Source organism: Erinaceus europaeus, chromosome 18, assembly GCF_950295315.1.
Source record: "Erinaceus europaeus chromosome 18, mEriEur2.1, whole genome shotgun sequence".
In the NCBI taxonomy this organism is placed as follows: Eukaryota; Metazoa; Chordata; class Mammalia; order Eulipotyphla; family Erinaceidae; genus Erinaceus; species Erinaceus europaeus.
The window spans coordinates 11,726,560-11,751,970 of NC_080179.1; the positions used below are offsets into that span (position 1 = coordinate 11,726,560).

Consider the following 25,411-nt stretch of genomic DNA (forward strand, 5'->3'; position numbering starts at 1 on the left):
GATATTTAATTCATTTCAGTAAACCTATGAATGTAATTTAAGGCTGAAGAGATTGTGCCAAGAGCACCACATCAGCCCTGACTCCACAGGAATGCTGCTTTGGCACTAGAGAGAGCTATCATGTTTCTCCCTCTCTGCCTTTCTCTGAATGAAAAAGTGGCCCTGAGTGGTGAAATAATTCATACATGAGACCCTAAGGCTACCCAAAATAATAATAATAATAATGACTGTAAATTGCCACCCTGATTGGGGCTCAGGCGGTAGCACAGTGGGTTAAGTGCACATGGCGCCAAGCACAAGGACCAGAGTATGAATCCTGGTTCGAGCTCCCAGCTCCCCACCTGCAGGGGAGTCGCTTCACAGGCGGTGAAGCAGGTCTGCAGGTGTCTATCTTTCTCTCCCCCTCTCTGTCTTCCCCTCCTCTCTCCATTTCTCTCTGTCCTATCCAGTGACGACATCAATAACAATAATTACAACAACATTAAAAAAAATAAGGGTAACAAAGGGGGGGAGCAAATAAAAATGTTTAAATTGCCACCCTGATTAGTAATTATTTATCTGCTGTGCTTTATTAATTCTCAAGGAAAAGTTAGTGTCTAATAACAGTCATGGATCTGAATATTCTACTGAAATTTTTAAAACTGATGATTTTCTTTTGTACATCATTACCATAATGTAAGCACTTATGGCCAGACTTTGGTTTGCATTTTATTTTTTCTACTTTTTTTTTTTTTTTTTAAACCAGAGCACTATTCAGCTCTGGCTTATGGTGGTGTGGGGGATTGAACCTGGGACTTTGGAGCCTCAGGCATGAGAGTCTCTTTGCTCAACATTATGCTATCTACCCTCTGCCATCTTTTCCACTTCTAACTAAGTGACCTGGAATGACTTCCCTGCTTCATGTAAGAGTTTTATCTGATTGTGTGAAAATAAATAAAATAAAAAGTTGTTTTCCGTAGGTGCTGATTTGTGTGGATGTTTCAATATGAGTCATATTCTCTTTATTTCCAAAAATGGAGAACTTCTTAGACCTGTTTTATTCTATGAATTTATTTCTCTTCAATGATTTCCCTGAAAGACACTAGTTCTATGTAATTATTATTGTATCCATGTTGATACTGTTATTTAAACTTGGAAATTCTTCATCTATTTCTTTATAGTCTCAGAAGTTGGCCATTGAAGAAAACAATACATTATTTTACACCACTTTTTAAACAGATTGGTCTCTAAACTCTTAAAAATTTGAGTATATGAATCATATCCATTGGCATTCACTTTATTAGAAATTTTAAAAGAATATAAAATCATTATATCATTGTTACTGGGGCATGCTTCCTAAGTGATACAGCAGTGCTGCAGATAACTCTCTATATCTATCTGCCCCTTTCCCCTCTTAATTTCTCTCTGTCCTATCAATGTAAAGAAATAAATGTAAAAAAATATTCTAGTATATTAATGAAAGTTACATTTATATGAAAATGTGTTTGAAACAAAATAATTTATTAGTGACATGTTTTGTTTTGTCTCTTACATATTTATATATTATGAGAGAGGAAGGTAGAGGTAGTCCTGGGAATTAAGCCTCAGACTTTTGGGGTATAAGCGTTCAACTTGTAGTTTTGACAAGTGGATCTGTCTCCCTAGCCACTGAACGACATATTCCTTCCTTTCTTTCTTTCTTTCTTTCTTTCTTTCTTTCTTTCTTTCTTTCTTTCTCTTTCTTTCTTTCTTTCTTTTTTATATTTATTTTTATTTATTTATTCCCTTTTGTTGCCCCTGTTGTTTTATTGTTGTAGTTATTATTGTTGTCGTTGTTGTTGGATAGGACAGAGAGAAATGGAGAGGGGAGGGGGAAGACAGAGAGGAGGAGAGAAAGACAGACACCTGCAGACCTGTTTCACCGCTTGTGAAGCGACACCCCTGCAGGTGGGGAGCCAGGGCTTGAACCAGGATGCTTATGCGGGTCCTTGTGCTTAGCGCCACCTGCGCTTAACCCAGTGTGCTACAGCCCAACTCCCAACATGTTTATTTCTTTGACGGTTAATGTCTGATGTATAGGTAGCAGTTTCTTAAATAGCTAAGATTATTATGACCTGTAGCATGGAGCCTGAAACAGTACCCATGGATTCTCATATTTATGACATAAAATCTATGCCTGTGTCACTTTTAACTAACTTTTGTATGATTTTTTTTTTAATACTATTATTTATTTTGGATTCAAATGGAAATTGAAAGGAGTGAACCAATAAAAATTATGTAAACCAAAAAAAAAAAAAAAAAAGGAGAGAAATTGAAAGGAAACACAGAGCTAGAAAGAAGAAAGCCACCTGTAGCACTGTTTCACCACTGGTGAAGTTTGCCCCTGCAGGTTGCTTAAATGTGGGTCCTTGCACACTGTCATACGTGTTCTTAACCAGGTGTGCCACCACCAGCCCCCTCCCAGGCATGATTTTGTAACAACATTGGTTACTTGGAAAATGCAGTAGTAATTCACTGAGTTTTTTACATATCCTCTAAGTGTTAGCACATTAGCATTATCAAAATTCACTTGACACATTAACACTTTGTCAAGAAATTGTTATTACTGCTACTTCACTTTTTTAAAAAGTTAAAGTATTTACAAAGCTATCAAGCTCACAGGTTTGGGTACAAGCTTTTCCAGGACTTCATCTTTTTCTATTGAAAATTCTAATTTGACCTGGTTGCAAGTCCTGTTACTTACTTTCCTTGAAGTGACAGTCTCACTTTTTTTATATTTGAGAAAAATGACTGCCAAATAAATACCTCACAACTAAGATTTGTCAAGATTTTTTTTTTGCAAATAAAAATGCAAATAACAATAGTTATTTGATCTTAAAGTTCTGTTGCATAAGTACTTCTCTGAGATAACTGTCAGTATGACCTTCCATGATCTGGCTTTAACGTATCTGTGCTCTATGTGATCTTGTTCAGATTATTGTAAAGGACTGAGGTTAATAAAATTAGCTATTTTTTTTAAATTTTTATTTTTCTTTTATTTGACAGAACTGGGAAATTGAGAGAGGAGAGGGAGATAGAAAGAAAAAAAAATAGACACCTGGCAACCCTGCTTCACTACTTGTGAAGCCCCCTCCCCCCCCATAGGTAGAGGTCAGGGGACTTGATCTCTGGTCCTTGCACATCATAATGTGTGCTTTCAACCAAGCATGCCACTGCCTGGGCCCCGTTTGCTTTCTTCTTTATCAAGGGTGATAACTCATAAGAGAAACTGGTTTTGAATTCACCACCAGAGTGGTTGTAATGTATAACACCTAGTCCTACTTAGTCCTATTTGGTCTGTGTCCAAATGGTAGCAGTTTTATCCCTTTGATTATTAAACATTCATTGCATATATCAGCACAGTGAAAAGCAGGTAATATTATGGTATCATTATGAAAATAGTTTTGACCTCACAGACCACCTGCTAGGTTTCCTTCTGGAGTTCTAGGAAGACATTGTTTCATTTAGTTAGTGAAACACAGTTATTATTATCTAAGTGATTTCAGTAAGTAGATTCTAAAGTGGAAAGATGAGAGGATGATGTAAATGATTAGGAAATTCATTCGACTTTCATTCTTCTATGAAGTGTTCTAAGGCTGGCATAAAAAAAAAAAATTTTTTTTTTAAATGGCCACAGCAGGAAGTAGGTACATTGTCAGTAATTAGCGCCTTAGAGTGACCCAGGTGCATTCATATTTTAGGCTAATGGCATTTGGGAAAACAGCAGGAGTGCCTGCCTGCCTGCCTGTCTGTCTGTACTATTGAATACTAAATACTCTCTTTTTAAAAGTGTCTGACCCATGTTATATAATAATAAACTAGACACTTCAAAGTACTTCTTGAAGTCTCATTTGCTAAAAATAGTCTTGAGAGTTGTGTGCCAGGTAAGAGCTGAATGATAGCTTTTCATTTTTGTAGAATGATGTTTCTCTTGGTGTAAAGTTTAATGCTAACATTGAATATTTTAATGACTTCTGAGTTACACCGCCCTAATATTTAAAGAATCAGGATGTTTCTAAAAATGGAAACATTGTATTGACAGCTCTGATTATAGTAAGTGCAAAGTTGATCCACAGTGTTTGCCCAGGTTTGTAAATTCTTTCATCAGACAAATATAGTTTAAGCCTTTGTTACATGCTTACTACTCACTCACTTAATAACTGACCTTAGATAGTTTCTAATTTGCATCACCATTTTCACTATTTTAAAAAAGTGGTGATTCAGTGAACTGCTCATCTTCCCTATTTTCATATTGTATGTATATTTATTATATTTATTTATTTTCCCTTTTGTTGCCCTTGTTGTTTTTATTGTTGTAGTTATTATTGTTGTTATTAATGCCGTCCTTGTTGGATAGGACAGAGAGAAATGGAGAGAGGAGAAGAAGACAGAGAGGGGGAGAGAGAGGGGGAGAGAAAGATAGACACCTGCAGACCTGCTTCATTGCCTGTGAAGCGACTCCCCTGCAGGTGGGGAGCCGGGGGGGCTCAAACCAGGATCCTTGAGTTTCATACCATGTGCGCTTAACCCGCTGCGCTTTCACCCGACTCCCATCTTACCTATTTTCTTTCATATTTTTAAGAATGATTGAGAGTCAGAAAGATTCTCAGCATTAGAGCGTAAGATTTACCTTCCTGAGGCTCCAGAAGTCCTGACTCAATTGCTGGCACTACCCTATGCCAGTTACGCAGCGCTCTGGACCCTATGCCAGTTACGCAGTGCCCTGGTTTCTTCTTTCACACTGTCTTTCATGGAAACTTTTTTTTTTAATCATATTATAAAACAGAAAGAGAGGGACGATGAGATCAGAGCACCATTGTGTTTTTACCAGTGAGGTGCTGAAGAATGAATGGGTACAAATCCTGCTTTCTGTAGGCAAAGTCACACTCCTAGTTCTTTGCCTATTTTCAAAGACTTTTTAAACCGAGCACTGCTAAACTCTGGTTTATAGTGGTGCGAGAGATCAAGCCTGGGACTTCAGAGCCTCCAGCATGGATGTCTTTTGCATAATCATTATGTTGCTTCCTTTCCCCTTTCTTTCAAAAACCTTTGCTGTGCATGTAGAACATCTCTGGATTGATTATGATGTTCTACATTTTAATAAAAATCTCTTTACTTAAAGTAAACAATACTAAATTAATATTTTCCTTTGTCTCTCATTTTCAACCTAAGTTCCTTTTCTATGTAGTCTTTCTTTACAATTCACTCTGATAAAATACCATTTTTAACTCTAATAATCTAGTTTGTAGTCTTAATTTATTTCTCCAGTCTCTTTTTTATTTCTTAAAACTTTTTCTTACAGAAATTCTTGATGAAGGAGATAGTGACTCAAATACAGACCAAGATGCTGGGAGTAGTGAAGATGAAGATGAAGAAGAAGAAGAAGAAGAAGGAGAAGAAGATGAAGAAGGTAAAAATGCAGCTTATTTAAAAAAAAAACCTTTAAATAACTTTGAATTTTTTCTTTAATATTAAATTAATTTTATTGTAATCATTTAAAAACAGTAACTCTTACTCTTCGGGGCTTTTGAAGGGTTGCCACTGTCCTCTAGTGGGTAAGTGCCCTCAGGTATACTGTCAAGCATCCAACAGATTGACTGCCTTCACTCCAGTATGTGTACACACACACTCACACACACACACACTCACTCACTCACACCAAATTTGTATCTTGTCCCACCCAAAGTAAACCATGCTGCAGAAATATTAAACAAAGGAACTTATTTTTCAGCATCGACAATTTAGATATTTTATGGCTTTGATTGTCTAAAAGTTACAGTCACACTGAGTGCTTGTGATTGATGTAATCCTGGGTGACTATGACAGAGAATGGCTACATATTTTCTGTTTACTAGAGCAGGTAGTCCAAAAACTGTACTTCTCCAGAAGTAGATCTGATGTTCTTCCTGTTCTGCTTTGATTATATTTCATAGACAAATTATTTTAGGACTTTACATTTTCTAAGTGTCAGTTAAAGTAGTAGAATATATATATGGTCGTCATTATTTAAATAACTATTGAACATATTAAAAATACTGAAAGCATAGCTTTCATTTTTCAAGTATAATATAGTTCTATCTTAAGATTACAATTTATTTTCTATATTTTATAAAATTTGATTTTTTTTACCCTAATATCTTACTTAAACTCTGTACTAAATTTTATTCTAAAGTGTCTTTGCTTTATTGGGTGTTAATTACAGAGATTGTAAATAGACTTATAACTTATACACATAATGCATTTTTATACTTTGTTGTTTCATAATAAATAATTTACATTACTTAATATATAAGTTATGTTTAATTTCTTTTAGGACAGAAAGTGACTATTCATGACAAAACCGAAATTAATCTAGTCTCATTTCGTCGAACAATTTATCTTGCTATTCAGTCAAGGTAAGATAGAGTAACTCAATTCTTAATTTTTTGTTATAGGGTCAGCAAGGAGTTGGAGGTTTTAGACTGACGACAGGAAACTAAATACAATGTAGAACATTTCTGGGGGGTGGGCAATAGGGCACCTGGTTGAGTGCATGTGCTACAGTGAGGAAGGAGTCCAGCCCCTGGCCACCACCTGCAGGGGGAAAGTTTTACCAGTGGTGAAGCAGTGTTGCAGGTGTCTCTCTGTTTCTCTACCTATGTCCCCCTTCCCTCTTGATTCTGGCTGTCTCTAGTCAATTAAGATATATATATTTATATCTTAATTATATATATATAATTTTTTTAAGTTCCAACTATCTGCCTTTCTATTTCTATCCCTGTCCCACACTCACATGAGTCTGTCTCCACTATTGGTTCTATGCTTTAAGAGGAAATTGTCTTCTTTGGAAGGTTTAATCGTATCATATAATTAAACATTGTTTAACTTAGATTATTTCTTACAATAATTAATAAAGTCAAAAATATGACTTAATAAAAACTTGTATCAAAGACCTACCAAAGTTTACTGTGGAAATTTAATATTTTATTTTTGAACTTGGTTTTCAGTTCTGGTTCTAAGCCAAAACACACTGTTTTGATAACTTTTGGATACTGATTTATTCTGCAGGTGGCAATGGAAATAGCAGTTAGACTTAGGAAGGTTGGTTTGAGAACCCTTTGAAGTAATTTTTAATAACACTATGAAGTCATGAAAACAAAGCCTATTCCCTTTGAAGGTTATAAATTTGAATAAATGTTAAATGTTTCATGCATATGTTGCTTTGTATGCAAATCAGCCTATTGATTTAATGGGCATGGTGTTTACATTGACACTGTAGGAAGAATGTTTTCTCAGTTTTGTTATTAGGTTTTCGTACTTTTCCACCTACTGTGATGTAATAGCAGTAGTGATTCATAAGTAAGAGTCATCCTGTTTTCAATCTGTCTGAAAACTTTTTGGCTTCAGTTCATCTTCAAAAAGAAATACAGCAGAGGATTGGTTAGACTTGGTTTGTTTGTTCATCCTTACCTATTTATTGGCTTTTCATGTGAAAGAGAAGACTTAAATATTTTTTCATGCAGACTTAATTTAGAAAGTGACAAATTTTTGTTAGTGTGACTTTTCATTTATTTGTTCTTTCAATCAGTAATGATTTTCACCTTTCTGTTAACATTTGCTTTAAAGAATTGTGGAGGATCTCTTTGATTCAATCACTTAAATCTCTGAATCACACACACATAAATTAAAAAAATAGACTTGATTATATAACTTGACAAATATGACAGCTACTGTTATGTAATTACTGCTTTATCTGGTAATATTTGCTAAGCATTCTCAGCCCCTACATACTTAGTAAAAATTTTTTTCTGCTCATCTGGGGTTTGACCTCATTGCATTTTTTTTTTCCTTTTTTAAGATTAAGACAGAGGGAAAGATACTACAGCTCTGAAAGTTCCTCCAGTGCAGTGGGGGACTGGGCTGCACCTGGCTGGTTATGTACTGTCTAGGTGATCTGCTGGACTGTCATAAAAGTCATGATGTAGTTTTCTGTGTTTTTCTATGCAAAAATGCCTCATAACTTTTCTGACAGCCCATTATATTGCTAACCCAGGTCATATAAATTGTTAGGAAGGAATGTAAAAGCTTTGATAAAAAGATACTTAAAGGATTTACTTAGTTCATGTGCTGAGAAGTAAAGTTATGGTCAATAAAAACAGTGCTACAGCTGGCTCTCCTTTATATCTCTTGTGTTCTTTTATATTTTTTCTTTTATCAAAAAGTAAATAAAGTAAAATAGCCACCAGGAAAAAGACACAGAACTACCCTGGTGGCAGAAAAAGAAAAGTGCTATTATTTGCTTTTAAAGTAGATCTGCAGTTGGTTTCTCTATTTATTGATTTATTTTCAAAGCAGCAGTAGTACTTGTGAGCTGTAAAAATTGTGTTGATTTCACACATAAGTATTATCACTGAGAGACCTCTTTTTTTTGCCTCTAGGGTTATCACTGGTGCACGGTGCCTGCACTCAGTTCCTCCTCTGCTCCTGGAGGCCACTTTCCCGTTTTGTTGCCCTTGTTGTGCTTGTTGTAGTTGTTATTGTTGTCATAGCTATTGTCGTTGGATAGGACGGAGAGAAATGGAGAGAGGGGGAGAGAAAGATAGACACATGCAGACCTGCTTCACTGCCTGCGAAGCGGCCCCCTGCAGGTGGGGAGCCGGGCCTGGGGTTGTTTCTTCAATCAGGATCCTTTCGCCAGCCCTTTGGGCCGTGTGCGCTTAACCCGCTGCGCTACCGCCTGACTCCCAACTGGGAGACCTCTTCACTCATCTCTCTTTATGATACAAGAGAGAGAAAAGCACCACTCCATTATCCTTCAGCCCCTCCTTGCTGACCCTGCAGTCTCGACCACCGAGTCACCTCTCCAGCCTTCTGTATCTCTTAGAAGAAAACATGTTGATGAGTGGTGGCATATGGAACTGTGGAGCTAGGGGGAAAATACTTATTATCAAAATGTCCATTTTATGCCACCACTGGAAATTAAGTTAATTAGGAATATTGTTATCAATGTTAATGAAAAAAGAAACTTACAGTACTGAGCCAGTAGTATTGTAGTTGTGTAGGGAGGCTCTAGAAATAAGAACAGTGTTGGTTATCCTTAGAAATTCAATTAACTTTCTTTCCTTTTAGACTTGTTTGATCTCACCATTGCTGTTACTACCTTACTGTTAAGGCTTTTTTAAACAACCCATTTAATTTACACAAAACATAAAGTTGGCTTTGCAGTTGAAAAATTAGACATTCCTATTGGTTTTTACTATTTTTTTTTCTGATTAGCCTGCCATAATTTTAAAAAGATACATATATATATATATTAGTATTGTTTATTTCTTGGTTTGTTTCCTTTTTTAAATTTCTTTAAGGGGGAATTGATGTTTTATAGTCAACAGTAAATACAATAGTTGGTACGTACATAACATTTCTCAGTTTTCCACATAATAAATCAACCCCCACTAGGTCCTCTGTCAGCCTTTTCCAGGACCTGTACTCTTCCCCCCCCCCCCCCCCCAGAGTCTTTTACTTTGGTGCAATACACCAACTCCAGTTCAGGTTCTACTTGTGTTTTCTCTTCTGGTCTTGTTTTTTCAACTTCGTTCTTAACTTTTCAGTGATGTCCCAGTCTGATGTGTTGTTTGTGAAACTATAGCATCAGATGGAAGTATCTTGTATCTTAAACAATTTAGAATTTCTTAGACACAGCAAAAAAAAAAAAAGGTCATATTCTTTAAAAAAATCTTTTACTTTTCCGTTCTACATAATTAATATAGAACTAGAATATCAGGAAAATTTATTTTATTTGTTGTTTTGTTTCTTGCCACAAGGGTTATCACTGGGGCCCAGTGCAGGCGCTAGGAATCCACCTACTTCCAGTGGCCATTTTTTCTTTCTTTCTTTCCTCCTTTTTTTTTTTTCCCTGTTTTTATTTGACAGTACAAAAAGTGCAGATGTGTTAATATTCCTGATCCAACTTCATATTAAATTTGTTAGTTTGCTAAAGTGAAACATGTTGGAAGATATTTTCAGTGCATTTTTGTATGAACATTGTGTAAAAGCAGATTGATTTTCTTGCAAGTGATTTTTGGTGTTTATTACTTTTATACTTAACCTTTTATAAAATGTAGAAAGCTTGTGTTTGGATATAAATTACGATAACTTATTATTATTTTTTAAATATTTATTTATTCCCTTTTGTTGCCCTTGTTGTTTTTATTGTTGTAGTTATTGTTGTTGTTGATGTCGTTGTTGGATAGGACAGAGAGAAATGGAGAGAGAGGAGGGGAAGACAGAGAGGGGGAGAGAAAGACAGACACCTGCAGACCTGCTTCACCGCCTGTGAAGCGACTCCCCTGCAGGTGGGGAGCCGGGGGCTTGAACCGGGATCCTTGCGCTTTGTGCCACCTGCGCTTAACCTGCTGTGCTACCGCCCGACTCCCAAATTAAGATAACTTATAAAAGTGGTGATTAAACACTAGCGGTCAAGCTGGGCTCCTGGAACTTTTTTTTTTTTTTTTCCTAACCTCTTCCTGACTTGGATCAAAGAGGAGGGGGATTACTTAGTCTAATAAAATTTAAGTCTACTTTGTCTATGGATCTGCCTAGTTTGAGCATTGATCTTTTATTGTCTTTTTTTCACTTAGTGTAATTTAAAGTTTACTTATATTGTAGTCTATCAGCATTTCATTATTTTTTTCTAAAGCAATATAGTGGTAGTAAGAAGTTTAGTAAAGATTAACAATTACTAAGGAAGATTCTTATATATGAAAGAGTTTGAACTGTTTCTAGGTTTTGACCTAACTCTTGTGGCCATTTTCTCTCTGCAGTTTAGATTTTGAAGAATGTGCTCACAAGCTGCTGAAAATGGAGTTTCCTGAAAGCCAAACAGTAAGTCAATGCCTTGTTTCTGTTATGAAGTATGTAGGCAGTAACAATGTCACACAGTCGGTCTTATAAACTAAATCAATAACAGTGCTTAATATCTATTAAATGTGGGTTTTGTAAAGTAACCCAAAATATAGGCATCCTTTAGTGCTTCATATATGCTTATCATTTTAATGAATTAAATCATGGAAAAGGAAGAACTCCTCTGAATCACCACACTTGACATAAGTCGTGGATGACTGTCTGTATATCAGACTATATTTTAAATACAATAGAAAAGAAAGTATGTTCTTTAATGAAGGGCCCGGGGCCCAGGAGGCGGCACAGTGTGCAGAGCACACATCTTAATGACCGCGTTCCAAGAGCCAGGGTCAAGCCACTGCTCCCCCTCAACTCAGTGGGGGAGGCAGACAGTGAATCAGCACGTGATGTGCCCCTCTTCTTCTCTCCCTCTTTAGCTCCGCCTTCCCCACCAACTTCTAGCACATGTGCTGCCAGGGATCGGACTCAGGACCTCATGCTTGAGAGTGCAAAGCTTTTATCACTGCACCACCTCCCGGACCACACCATATATGTTGTTACATTGCTTTAATTGAATATAGAAGAGTCTTTTCTTTCATTCATTAGTTCAACAAAAATGCATGTATCGTGTCAGATATGGCACTTCATAATGCATCAAGAATTCAGTCATCCATGAATCACACATTAGGCCTCTGTTAGCCCAGGGGCCCAAAGTCTTGTAACCATCGTATTTCACAACCCTTAGCCTCCAAATGTTGATCATAATATTGGAGTTGAGTAAATCAGTCTTTGATTTCTTTGTGTTTTCTTTTCTATCTTACTCCCTGCTGCCTACTCTAGATATTAGAGCCTTAAAACCTAAGATGGGACTTGCTGTGTTTTGTTTTTCATATTAAATCATTGCTTAATAATTGATAGAAATTGATTAGCTGTAATTAGTGGTTAGATCCCTACTTCTAAAAGACCATGACTCTCTGAGTTCAGTTTCTTTTCGATGTAAGTCCCTGTCTTCAAGTTTAGCTATTAGCAAGCTTTGGCCTAGGCCAACTACCCATCTTTCTGAAGAAAGTGTTACTGGGACACAGCCGTGCACATTCATGAACACCTGTGCTCAGCTGCACCAGACCGGAACTGCGCTAGAGACCATAAGGCCTCTTCTCGGCTTCAACTATTTATTAGCTTCCCCCCCCCCTTTTTTTTTTTTTTTACAAAAGGAATCTGTCAGTCCTTATTGTAGGATATAGCTTCATTCTTGAAATCCATGGAATGAAATTCTGAAAAGAAGTTTACTCTTTAAATTCAAAATCGATTTTTCCCTCTTAAAGTCTGTATTAACATCACTACAATCGTGTACTCGTACTCTAGATGCACTTGATGCGTCATCACTAGGAGAAAACAGATTATTGAATTAACCTGTAAAATTATAATTGAAAATGAAATGACTGCCTGATATTGTCACATTAATTGAGGAATAAAAATTTATTATAATGATTTAATTATAAATTGTGTTACTATTAATCCTAGGGATACTTGTTCTAGAACTAACCTTAACATTTGATAATATTTGGAAGATTGTCTTAGTGCATTTAAGTTGCAGTAATATTTAATTAAAATGTTAAAATATTTAATTATCAAAAGCCATAAGGAATAACTCTTGTAATTGTATTTAGTCAAGGAAAGAAAGTAATTTGTTTTGCAAATATTGCTGACTTTATTAGCAGTGCTCTCGGCATATTACCATGTTTTATTGTTGAAAAGCTGATTAACTGCTATATTACTATAAAATAGGTTGATAGAAAAAGTCAAAGATGCATTTTAATATATCAAGCTAACATAATGTGACAGAACTCAGAAAAGTCTCATTGAAATGTTTAGTGCCTATGGTATGTTTTGACAAAGTGCGTCTTTTCAAAATTTACACATTTATAAAGGTATAATTATTTAGAACATATTAATGTACCTGCTAATACTTAAGAATACTTGATTTAATTGAAATGATTTTAATCAGACCTGTAGAAAAGCAATTAAAATATGCTGTCATTTAGAAAGTCTTTGTGGGGCGGGCGGGCGGGGGGGGGGTGCAGGCGGTGGTGCGCCTGGCTAAGCACACATTACAGTCAATGCACAGACCTGGGTTTGAGCCCCTAGTCCTACCTGCATGAGGAAAGTTTTGTGAGTGGTGAAGCAGGGCTGTAGGTGTTTCTCTGTCTCTCTCCCTCTCTATCTCCCCCCTCAATTTCTGGCTGTCTCTATCCAATAAATTAATAAAGATAAATTTTTTAAAAAATTTTAAAGAAAAAAATAAAGTCTTTTCATCAAGTGAAACCTTTGAGTAGACTATTAGTTTCTAGATAAGTACTGATCAGTAAGAATTTTGTAGAATGATGACAATATCTCCCTTTAGTTTTTGAGTTCCCTTGAGATGTGCCATTAATGTGGCTGAGGAAGCAGATCTTAACTTCACGCCATTTTTTAAGTAACTTACATTTAAATAGCTTACTATGACTGGTCCCTATCATGTTGAGTATCAGAGTGCTAAAGGGTCCGTTTTGCACTTCTGTAGGGTCCCCTTTCTCCTTTGTGTGTAAATAAATTTAGTAAACACTTATTGGGTTAACTGAAAATAGTTATGATGTTTATGTTTACTTTGATTGAATCTAGTGTTACTAAATGAACAGAATGTCAGAATTGTTCATTGAAACAAAGATAAAATAAAAAACTAAAAGGGAATACTTCATGCTTTTCATTTTAATAAAAATTTCAAAAATGTATAGGATTGTTTTGTTTCTACAGTTGGCTGTAGTTAGAAAGAAATAATTTAAATTTTTTTTAAATGCTTTATAGACAATGTATTTAGTCAGTTCTCTAGCAGTAATAAATGAATTTGATATTATAAAAATTTTGTCTCCATTGATTTGTCCATTTACCTGATTTTTATAAGTATATAAAACATGTATTAGTTATTTCTAAATTATATATTATTTTTTAATTATTTAAGTAATTAAGAAGTAATATTTGTTAATTCTGTTTTTCCTTTATCAGCCAGAGGGTGATACATTAACATTAGATCTCTGCCCAGTTACACATCCATAAAGACTAGTCACATTCTGCCTTTTCCATACTGACTATATTCCATACTATATTCTGTACTATATTTTCCATACTGACTATATTCCGTAGTATTTGGAACATATACAGCCATCTTGTTAGCTGTTGTGTTGGTCAGTCTGTCTTTGAAAGACTTGTGAGTAAAATCTCTTCAGAATACCTTGTATCCTAACTGTTCTCCATGTTACCTATACCTTATACTAGGATTTCTTGAAGAGGCTAGCAGTGTACATGGATTTAGACTTTAATAACAAATCTGTTTAGCATGACTGACTATGAAAACTGTCGGCCATACCAGACTTAAAAATCTGGGGCAAGGGTGGGCCAAGGTGCGCTCAATAGAATATGCGAGGACCAAGGTTCAAGTCCCTAGTCCCTACCTGCAAAGTGGTGGAGTGTGCTGCTGGTATCATCTCCACCCGGATTTCTGTCTCTATTAAAAAGAGAAAGAGGAAGAGGCAGGGAGCAGCAACATGGCTCCCAGAAGGGGCAGATTTGCTATACAGGCAACAAGCCCCAATGATAACCCTGGTGACAATAACAAAAAAAGTTTTGAAAGCCTGCAAGCACGAGGGAAGACAGTCTGCAGTAGAACTCATAGGTTGCACGCAGGAAAGCCTAAGTTTGATTCCCCCAGCACTGTGGAACATAAATAAGGCTGTGATGCTTACTCTCTCTCCCTTTGTCGCAATAGGATTTTAACCAGAAAATAAATTAGGAATTTTGTAGGGTGTTGTTGTTTTTTTGTCTTAAAGACTAAGTTTTAGAAGTTTTACATTTTTAAGTGCTCATTTAAAAGTCCAGACTGTCGTGTTTGTAAAATAGTGTATATGATGGATTTATTTTGTCTTGAAACATTTTTCCAAACAGAAAGAACTCTGCAACATGATACTTGACTGCTGTGCTCAACAACGAACATACGAGAAATTTTTTGGCTTATTAGCTGGGGTGAGTTCCAGCCTTAATTTCTATTGGAAATTAATAGATGACTAACAGTTGTTAATATGAATATTATAGATTTATGTTTCATTTTTGTGGTCAGCTCTAATACATCTTTGCCAGGTCCAAACTGTTCTTTCTTGCCTTCAGTCTCTCTCTCCCCGTATCTTGTTCCTTTTCCACTTTTTTGTGGTGCCTTAACAAAGCTTCTCCAGAAGTACAATTAAACATGGTCTTTTCAAAAGCTCACAGCAGCATCTGCAATATGGTTCAACATCAGACCATATTCCTTGTATGTTGTGTAAGAGCTTAGACTTGACTCCCAGTACCACTTATAACCAAGCAGTATTTTGGTCTTTGATAAAATGAATGCATATATTTGTTTTGTTTGGCAACTCTGCTGGGACATAAATTTATTTTTAAGTTAAAAAAATTAACAGCAAACTGACCCTGCTGTGACAACTGGAGGCAGCATGTTGGAGTGATGTGGACTAACAGGCCTTTTTGTGACAAGAGTGACTTAGTGATTTGAGCACAGAACTTGGATGTAGGAATGTAGGGTTTTCTCCAAAGCACTTCATCTGCCAGAGCAGAACTTTGTTTACTCTGTTCTATAAAAATATATAAGATTCAGATCTCAAAAGTAAGTTCCTAAGTCAGTACATGGACAGGCAACTATTAATTATACACAGTTGACCATAAACACATGTATTTACATACTCTGCAAACATCTACCTGTAAGTAGTTTGAATTAAAGTATATATATATAGTTTATACTATATACTTTATATATATACTATATACTTTAAAGTGTGTGTGTATATATATATATATATATACATATATATATATGTATATATATATACACTTTAATTCAAGCTCTACTTAAAGGTAGATGTTTGCAGAGTATGTAAATACATGTGTTTATGGTCAACTATGTATAATTTTGTTTTTGCACATACATCTCAAGTAGCTAAGGACAATAATATTTTTAAACATACAACACAAAAAGACTTAGTAATTGGACATATAAAATACTAAGTTTTGATCCAATAAATTTAGGATATTTAAGTTTTTCATAAGGTATTAGAAGTTCAATTTTAATGATACATTATTTTTTGTTTATTAGCGATTTTGCATGCTAAAGAAAGAATACATGGAATCTTTTGAAAGCATATTCAAAGAACAATATGATACCATCCATCGCTTAGAAACTAATAAGCTAAGAAATGTTGCTAAGATGTTTGCTCACCTTTTGTATACGGACTCACTTCCATGGAGTGTAAGTACATGGGTGAATATTCCTGTTTCCTCCCTACTCCCCTGTTATTGTCAAGTGGGAATGAAGCTTGGGCATATTCACACTTTTCCTATGCTGAAAATTGCTTTAAAGTAGAATATGTTGGGGAAAAAAATACTGTAATAGCTCCCTTTGAAGCTATCTTCTTACAAAATGTACTAAAAATTTGAGTAAACAATATTCAATAAAGAAAGTATACTCAATTTTTATAGTATGTTAACAGTTTGAAAATTACTATGGGGAAGTCTTAGAACTTTTTCAAGTCTTAATACCTAGCGTAATGGAAGGTACTCCATGATAATCTGATAGAGGAAGAGGAGATGCTTAGCTCTGAATACTGACTGCTTGTCCTCTCCTATGAACATCAAGATAAAGTTACCTTTAAATTATAAATTCTAGGTTCTTGAATGCATAAGACTGAGTGAAGAAACAACTACGTCATCCAGTAGAATTTTTGTTAAAATATTTTTCCAAGAACTGTGTGAATACATGGGACTTCCTAAGCTTAATGCAAGATTAAAAGATGAGTAAGTTTATCATTACACACTTTTCATTCTTAGTGCCCTGAGACTTTTCCCTACTGCAGCAGATAAAAACTCAGCCTTGAATCATTGTGCTAGCTTGAACAGTAATGTGAATGCTATTTATTTGTATATATTCACAGTTACCTGTTGACAATAATAAAATTATTTCAGTACTCAAAACTGGTGTTAGCACTGTGCCAAAATTTCTTATTTACTCACATTACTCATTGCTACCTACTTTCACTTCTAATAATTCTTAGTCCTGATGCTCCTTAACTTTGGAGCCTCACTTTCACATTGACCACTTGCTCCTCAGGGAGGCTTTCACTCTCTACTCGTTCACCTCTCTTCTTCTCTTCCTCGGTCTGCTTCCCACTCGAGGTCTATCCTGGGCTTCATATGCTCCTTTTGCTTTATTGATTCACTTCCCTTGACTTCACATGCTGTTTAGTTTCTTACTCCTGCTCCAGCACACTATACTCAAGCCATGCCAGCACTGGCTTGTTAAGCAAGCTACCTTTTTCATTCTTTCTTTTTTACTCTTGGTTCTAGAGCAGGGAAGCCCTATTCTTGTTCTAGCAAACAAAACTCTTACTAATAATATACGTCACCTTTTCCCCCTGAGTTTTCCCTAATTCTGGCTAGTGACACTGAATAATGTCCAAAACTGCATTGTAGTCTCAATACACAACTACCTGTCCGCCTCTCTGGAAATACTTATATGCAGTCTTTATCCTGGGTTTTTTCAGTTGATTGCTTCTCCCATCAGCCCTAGTGCCTCTTAGTGTTATCTATGTATGTGTGTAACAAGAATTGTGTTCTTTTTACTTTTCTGTACACACATTCAATGTAATACATACATACATAGGTATATATTCCATGCATGCATAAAAATCTTTAACTGCCTCTTCTATTATTTAAAGAAATTGGGTTTAGTAAATTATGGCTTGACCCTAGTTACTTCATTTAGGTAGCATGTAGCCTAAGGAAATAAATCACTTGTTTGGTTGTATTTCATTTACTAATTTGATATATAGAGAAGTATTTAAATGACTGTGTATGGATATAGTCTTTTAAGCAATTTGTTCTCTCTTTTTTTTCTTGTTTTTAGAACCCTACAGCCTTTCTTTGAAGGATTATTACCCCGAGATAATCCACGAAACACTCGATTTGCCATCAATTTCTTTACATCTATAGGTCTTGGAGGTTTGACGTAAGGATTACTTTCAGAGTTTTATTTTCACTTTATAGTTACCTCACAACTACCTTCAAAACAGAATTTAATGGATTTTTCCCCCCTCATTAGGGATGAATTGCGTGAACATCTCAAAAATACACCAAAGGTCATTGTGGCACAGAAACCAGATATTGAGCCAGATAAATCTTCCTCCTCATCCTCCTCTTCTGCATCCTCTTCTTCAGAGTCAGACTCCTCTGCCTCTGATTCAGACAGTAGTGACAGCAGTTCAGAGTCTTCTAGTGAAGAGAGTGATTCTTCCTCGAGCAGCAGTCAAAGCTCTTCCTCAGGTATTGAAACATTTACAATCCATTGTATTCCTTCCTAACCAAGTGCATTGTTAGTGGCATTTCCAGTGTGGTCAGACAGTAATTTGATTGCTTATTCCTTTTATGGCTCAATTGTTTAAAAGCTGAGTATCACTAATAGATTGCCTTTTGAAGTCCTCTTCATGGAAATGAAGATATTTCATTGGCACTTTTTTATTTTGAGAGAAGACTAAAATAACGTTCATAATATCTGTGATCTACTTTGTAGATGCTTTTCTGATGTTTATATTTTTAAAGAAACTTTAGATCTTTTACTTTTAAGTACCTATGGACTGACTTCACACCTCATAAATGCAGGGCAATATAAATTTGTGTGGAGAATACATGCATGTAGTTAGCGACCAGAACAGCCGCTAGTACCCCAGGAGGCCTTGTTCTTTCTCCTCATTTTGCCACTTGCTCATCCACTGATTTAACACAACTACTGTTCCCCTAGCTATTCCATAAAGTTATCTGCCATTTTTTAACTAGAAATATGCACTATAGGGAGTCCAGCGGTAGCCAGCGGGTTAAGCGCACGTGGCACAAAGCGCAGGGACCAGCATAAGGATCCCGGTTCGAGCCCCGGCTCCCCACCTGCAGGGGAGTCGCTTCACAGGCGGTGAAGCAGGTCTGCAGGTGTCTGTCTTCCTCTCCCCCTCTCTGTCTTCCCCTCCTCTCTCCATTTCTCTCTGTCCTATCCAACAACGACGACAACAACAATAATAACTACAACAATAAAACAACAAGGGCAACAAAAGGGAATAAATAAATAAAATAAATATTTAAAAAATATTTAAAAAATTTAAAAAAAGAAATATGCACTATGAACTGTATGGCACATTTACTTCAAATTACTTTTTTTTTCCTTTATTGGGGAATTAATGTTTTATAGTTAACAGTAAATACAGTAGTTTATACAAGCAAAACATCTCTCAGTTTTCCACACAACAATACAACCCCCATTGGGTCCTCTGCCCTCCTGTTCCAGGATCTGCACTCTTCCCCCTCCACCCACCCCAGAGTTTTTTACTTTGGTGCAATACACCAACTCCACCTTTTTTGTTGTAAACTCAAATTACTTTTTCTGTAAAGTTCATTCATATTGTTAAGTCTCTGTATCCATCTTTGGATCTCTAACCACACATGGTGTTTACTTAGTGGTGATCTTAAGCCGTTTACTGTTACATTTAGTAACCAAGTTTATCTGTAGGAAAGCCTTCCTTTCCCCCCACTTGTCTATTAACTTAGCTATATGTTTATATTAGTGTGAGCTATCGATATTTTTACCCTGTTGTGTGGATCATGATTTAATATTATCATTTATTTTGTTCAAATAATTTCAGCGTAGACAATTAAGAATTCATTCTCTCCCTCTCTAAGATCTCCATCTCCCCACTCCCCTTGATTTTTCTCTGTCTCTACCCAAATAAATAAATACTTTAAAAAAGTAGAAAAAAAAAAGAATTCATTCAAGTTCACTCCTGTGTTCTTTTTTTTTTTATTTATAAAAAGGAAACACTGACAAAAACCATAGGATAAGAGGGGTACAACTCCACACGATTCCCACCACCAGAACTCTTATCCCATCCCCTCCCCTGATAGCTTTTCTATTCTTGATCCTTCTGGGAGTATGGACCCAGGGTCATCATGGAGTGCAGAAGGTGGAAGGTCTGGCTTCTGGAATTGCTTCCCTCCTGTTTTCTTTTGACGTACCTGCATCCTATTTAGGGCATTTCATCTCAGGTTGTTCAAGTGTAGTGGCTTTTCACCAAAAAAATCAGGTGTATTTTTTTACATTTCTAGTAATTTCCAATAGGAGTACTGGTTTTCCATGGTCTTCATCTTACTTGCAAGTAGAATACTGTAACAAAGGCTTTATTTTTTCAAATGCACTATTTTCTAAAAAAAAAATTTTTTAATATTTATTTTATTTATTCCCTTTTGTTGCCCTTGTTGTTTTATTGTTGTGGTCATTGTTGGATAGGACAGAGAGAAATGGAGAGAGGGAGGGGAAGACAGAGAGGAGGAGAGAAAGATAGACACCTGCAGACCTGCTTCACCGCCTGTGAAGCGACTCCCCTGCGGGTGGGGAGCCGGGGTTCAAACCGGGATCCTTACGCTGGTCCTTGTGCTTTGCGCCACCTGCGCTTAACCTGCTGCGCTACAGCCTGACTCCCTTTTTTTTTTTTTTTTTTTTCCCTAAAAAGTGTTCTTTGGTTCCCCAGGTTCAGCTATGATTTCTGTCATCATAATACCATAGTTTGAACAATGTGTTAATTTCCAGAATACTTCGTTTTTTTTTTACTCTTTCATTCACGTTACCGAGAACTCTTAGTTTGGAAGGCTAGTCTTTCCGCTCTCTGCCTGGCATATTACACTTCAGAGTGTTTTACATACTTGATGGCGTCCAGAATTATAAGACTCTCATTGTTGTGTGGTATTAGAGATTCCATTTGCACGCACACAGACACACACACACACACACACACACACACAGTTTAATGAGAGATATGAAGAGACAGTCAAAAGCACTGCCCAGCTATGGTCTGTGGTGGTGTTGAGGACTGAACCTGGGACCTCAGCCTCAGGCATGAAAGACCTTTGCAGAAACAGCATGCTATCTCCACAGCCCAGAAGCCCAATTTTGTACTTGAAGTGTACTAACATTGTTAATTTAATATTCAGCTCTTCTAACTCTAAAGAATTTGTTATTTCATGGTATCAGTTGTGAGAACAGATGACACACAGCGTGAATTGCTGCAGTAAGGAAGCTTGCTGATTCAAAATTAATTTGCCTCATACAATTTCTAAACAGAGCCTTCAGTTTTACTAATACAGTGTTAAGTAGCATAGTCAGTATGAGCTACCCACAATTAGAAAATTGTAAAGCAAACACTAAAGAAAGAAGAGGTTGCATATTACTATGTCTCTGGCCTTAGTGTTGACAAAGCAGTGGGAGTGGTGCAGAGTCGAGTCAGGGATGTTGATTTAGCGCAGAGCCAGATGGTTTCTGCTTGGGTAGCTGCAGTTCAACTGAGCTGCTTGATATGAACCAGAGAACTAAGCCCTTAGTGGCAAATTAACTGACTCTGCCAGGGGTGGTCATTTGGCAGAAGAAAGAAAGGTTGATACAGTGAGATTCAGGTAGAGGTAGATGAGATTGGGAAACTTTCTATATCTTTTTATTTCCAGTATGAATATGAATTTAACAGAAATGTTTGTCATCCTAGCGCTTTTAATTTACATGCCCAAATTAAATAGATGTAGTAAAATGATTAAATTTGGCACTGATGAAAATGTAAATTATCTTACAACAATTTCTTTAGATCTGCAATTCAACAGCAATATTGTAAATTGTTTGGAAAGTATTTTTTCTCAGAAATGAAGGCTTTGTGGTTCGGATAAAGCCATCATCACCCCACCCCAGTGCATTCTGTCCCAGCCCGGGTATACCTGAGCCTTTTCTTCCCAGTTCTCTTCTTCCACCATGAGTTACTAGTAGGGGGCAGGGGACATAGCATAATAGTTATGCAAAGAGACTCTCATGCCTGAGGCTTTGAGGTCCCAGGTTCAATCCACCACAACACCATAAACCAGAGCTGAGCAGTGCTCTGATAAATAAATTTAAGTATGTGTATATATTAGTGATAAGATAGTGAAAGCAAATAACTCCCTGTGTTGGCAACCCAATCAGTTCATCCCTCTCTGGCCCCAGTAGTGCACCAAGTCAGGCTTTTCCATTCAGATCACATTTTGATCCACTTTGTTTTACCTTTCAGGCCTTATTCCAGCTTCCTAGTAACAGCAGCCAGCCAGCTGACAACCAGCTACAATCCATGTGGTTGATTTGTAACTTCACTTCTAGAATTTGTTTTTTGTTTTCCTTTTTTTTTTTAAATTTGTTTTATTATCTTTATTTACTTACTGGATAGAGACAACCAGAAATCAAGAAGGAAGAAGGAAGGGGATTACAGAGAGGGAGAGAGACAGAGAGACACCTGCAACACTGCTTCACCACTCATGAAGCTTTCCCCCTGCAGGTGGGGGCCAGAGGCTCAAACCTGGGTCCATGTGCACTGTAACATATACGCCCAACCAGGCCCTCTGTTTTTTGGTGTTTTTTTTTTAAATTATGGATGTCATCTCAATGGGATGGTGCTTTGCAGTGTTTTTTGATGTGTTGATGCAAAATAGACTCACCAGCGTGGTGAAGATTCTCGGGGTGGTCTTGCTCAAAAGTTGTCGCCTGACAGGTTGGGTTGAGAACATTTGGCTACTGATTTACCACTCGAGTTCTTCTCTTCATGAAACTTGTTTACTCATGTTTGGTACCAGATTTTCTTTAATATGTTTTTTAAAAACCACCAAAATCCCTTATTTTATACTGGAGCGTTTAGTGATTCCCAGATCACACTAGAAAGCTGAGCTCTTGATTGTCTATGATGAGGTGCTTTTTTGTTTGTCTGTTTTTATCTGAAACATACATGTTAACCATGTAAGCAAACCGACTCATCCTGGCTTTAGAAAGTGACGTTGCCGGGAGTCGGGCTGTAGCGCAGCGGATTAAACGCAGGTGGCGCAAAGCACAAGGACCGGCATAAGGATCCTGGTTCAGGCCCCGGCTCCCCACTTGCAGGGGAGTCGCTTCACAGGCGGTGAAGCAGGTCTGCAGGTGTCTATCTTTCTCTCCTCCTCTCTGTCTTCCCCTCTTCTCTCCATTTCTCTCTGTCCTATCCAATAACGACAACAACAATAACAACAACAACAACAACAACAAAAAAAAAAAAACAGCAAGGGCAACAAAAGGGAATAAATAAAATAAAATAAATATTTTTAAAAAATTAAAAAAAAAAGAAAGTGACGTTGCTGACATGTGTGAGAATACTTTGATTATGCATCTTGGATGAGATGATGCACAGTGGCTGGCATTTCTGTTTTGGGGCAAGATTTGCATGTGGAAATGTACGGTTCAGTCACTTCTTAAATAATTTTGCAGCATTTCATATATTCTATTTCAAGGCAGTAATGTGTACCAGCTGTACAGTCTGAAAGGTGAAGTATTTGCTTTATTTTTCATTTGCCACCAGAGTTCTCATTTGGGATGCAGTGCCTTCTCTGTGAATTGTCTGCTGTCAGTGGACGACTTTTCACTTTTCTTTCTTTTTATTTGATAGGGCAGAGAGATTTTGAGAGGGGAGGAGGAGATAGAAAGAGAGACATCTGCAGACATCTTCCCCCTTCAGGTGGAGACCAGGGGCTTAAACTTGAGTTCTTGCACATGGCAACACATGCTCTCAACCAGGAATGCCGCTCCGTGGCCCCCCAAATCTGTTTTGTGAGATATCCTGTCATCAGACTTACAATTGATCCAATGACAATTTGACTTTTTACCCGATTTATCAGAAATAGTAAAAATAGAATGTGTCAGCAAATGTGGACATTAAATTGTGAAACTAGTGTTAAAATAATAACGAACTGTATCTTATTCTGTATGCCAGATAAAGATAGGAGAAAGAAGAGACAAGGGAAGACAAAAAATAAAGTAGATAAATTGACCAGGAAGCAACATAAAAATGATAAGAAGCAGGAAGAAAGAAGACCAGAGCAGAGGTACCAGGAAACCAGAACTGAAAGGGAAAGAAGGTCAGAAAAGCACAGAGATAAAAATTCAAGAGATACAAAGTGGAGAGATTCCATCACAAAATACAGTTCTGAACAAAATAATTATAGTGGAGTTGTGAAGGACAGAGACCAAGAAATGCACCCGGATTTGGAAAATAAGCATGGTGGTCCCAAAAAGAAAAGAAGTGAGAGAAGAAATTCCTTTTCTGAAAATGAGCACAGACACCGAAATAAGGACAGTGAAAATTATAAAAGGAGAGAGAGATCAAAGTCAAGAGAGAAAACTAGAAGACACTCTGGTTCTAGAAGTGGTGAGGATAGTTACCAGAATGGGGCTGAGAGACGGTGCGATAAATCTAGCAGGTGTTTTGAACTATCCAGAGAATCAAGGAAAAGTCATGATCGAGGAAGAGAAAAATCTCCAACAAAACAGAAAAAATAATTCTGAAAAATGACAGAAACTGCATATGCCTTATATTCAAGTGGAGCAAATTATTTTTTACATTGATTACTGAACTTTATAGACAATTCTTGTATAAAGAACTGGTTTGTATTGTACATTGAAAAGATGTTTTCATTTTGACATGTTTTATAATTGGTACATCTCAAGGCCCACAACTTAAAATTATTTGAAGTTTCACCAGAGAGGGGTATGATTCTTTCTTATATTTTGTTAATAAAATGATCAAATGCTCATTGAATCAGTGATTTTCTTCCTTGACAAAATATTTTTTTGATATTTCCAGTTATATTACCATTATAAATGAATCACAAGTAACTTTTTATTTTTAACCAAAGACCAAAATAGATGAACCATTTCACTGTAACATTTTTGTTTTATTAATGAGATGCTATGAGCCCTTTTTATGTGGTCACCCTTTTTTAATGTAGAATGATTATTTCAGGTTTATACTGTGTATTATATAAAAATGTATGTAAATATTTTCATAATTTTTGGTAACATTAGGTGTATGTTAAACAGACACAGCTATATGATTTTTAATTAGGACATCTCTCACTGATACTGTTTTTTCTTTCTGGACTGCTAGAGAGCAGTTAATTAAACTATTTGGTACTTTCTTTAGCTCAGCCTGTAAGTTATATCGCCATTGGTGAGTTTTATCTACTTAATTATAAATTTGGACTCATAGGTCATAGGAGAACAAATGATTGTAAGAATTGTGAACAGCCTCACTTGAATTTTTATAAGAACTTTAAGGGTTTTCATCATTGTAACTCTCCACTTATCATGTGATCATAATATTTATTATTTTTGAAATAAAATATTGCCTCTGAAATTTTAGGATTGCTGACATTTAACCCTATTAATAAATAGACTCCTTGTGTTTTTCCACTTTATAAGTACATGAAGTTCATTGTATCTGGTATCTGGGTCCAGGAATAATGGGACAATAAGGTTGGCTTACAGGCATTCTCAAATTTAAAAAGAAAAATATGTAATATCCTCACTATG

The 25,411-nt window shown here is 36.4% G+C and overlaps 1 protein-coding gene across 2 annotated transcripts in view; it reads left to right on the forward strand.

Annotated features, from left to right (window-relative positions):
* Positions 1 to 25,210, forward strand: part of CWC22 (CWC22 spliceosome associated protein homolog) — a 47,073-nt gene extending 21,863 nt beyond the window's left edge. For both annotated transcript variants that reach the window (XM_007522154.3, XM_060177627.1), the window contains 9 exons: positions 5,321 to 5,428; positions 6,332 to 6,413; positions 10,818 to 10,878; positions 14,875 to 14,952; positions 16,073 to 16,225; positions 16,643 to 16,770; positions 17,879 to 17,980; positions 18,074 to 18,294; positions 23,814 to 25,210. In XM_007522154.3, the coding sequence (XP_007522216.1) occupies positions 5,321 to 5,428; positions 6,332 to 6,413; positions 10,818 to 10,878; positions 14,875 to 14,952; positions 16,073 to 16,225; positions 16,643 to 16,770; positions 17,879 to 17,980; positions 18,074 to 18,294; positions 23,814 to 24,379 (1,499 nt within the window). In that variant the 3' untranslated portion in view covers positions 24,380 to 25,210. The remainder of the gene's footprint in view (positions 1 to 5,320; positions 5,429 to 6,331; positions 6,414 to 10,817; positions 10,879 to 14,874; positions 14,953 to 16,072; positions 16,226 to 16,642; positions 16,771 to 17,878; positions 17,981 to 18,073; positions 18,295 to 23,813) is intronic.
* Positions 25,211 to 25,411: the final 201 nt, after the last annotated feature.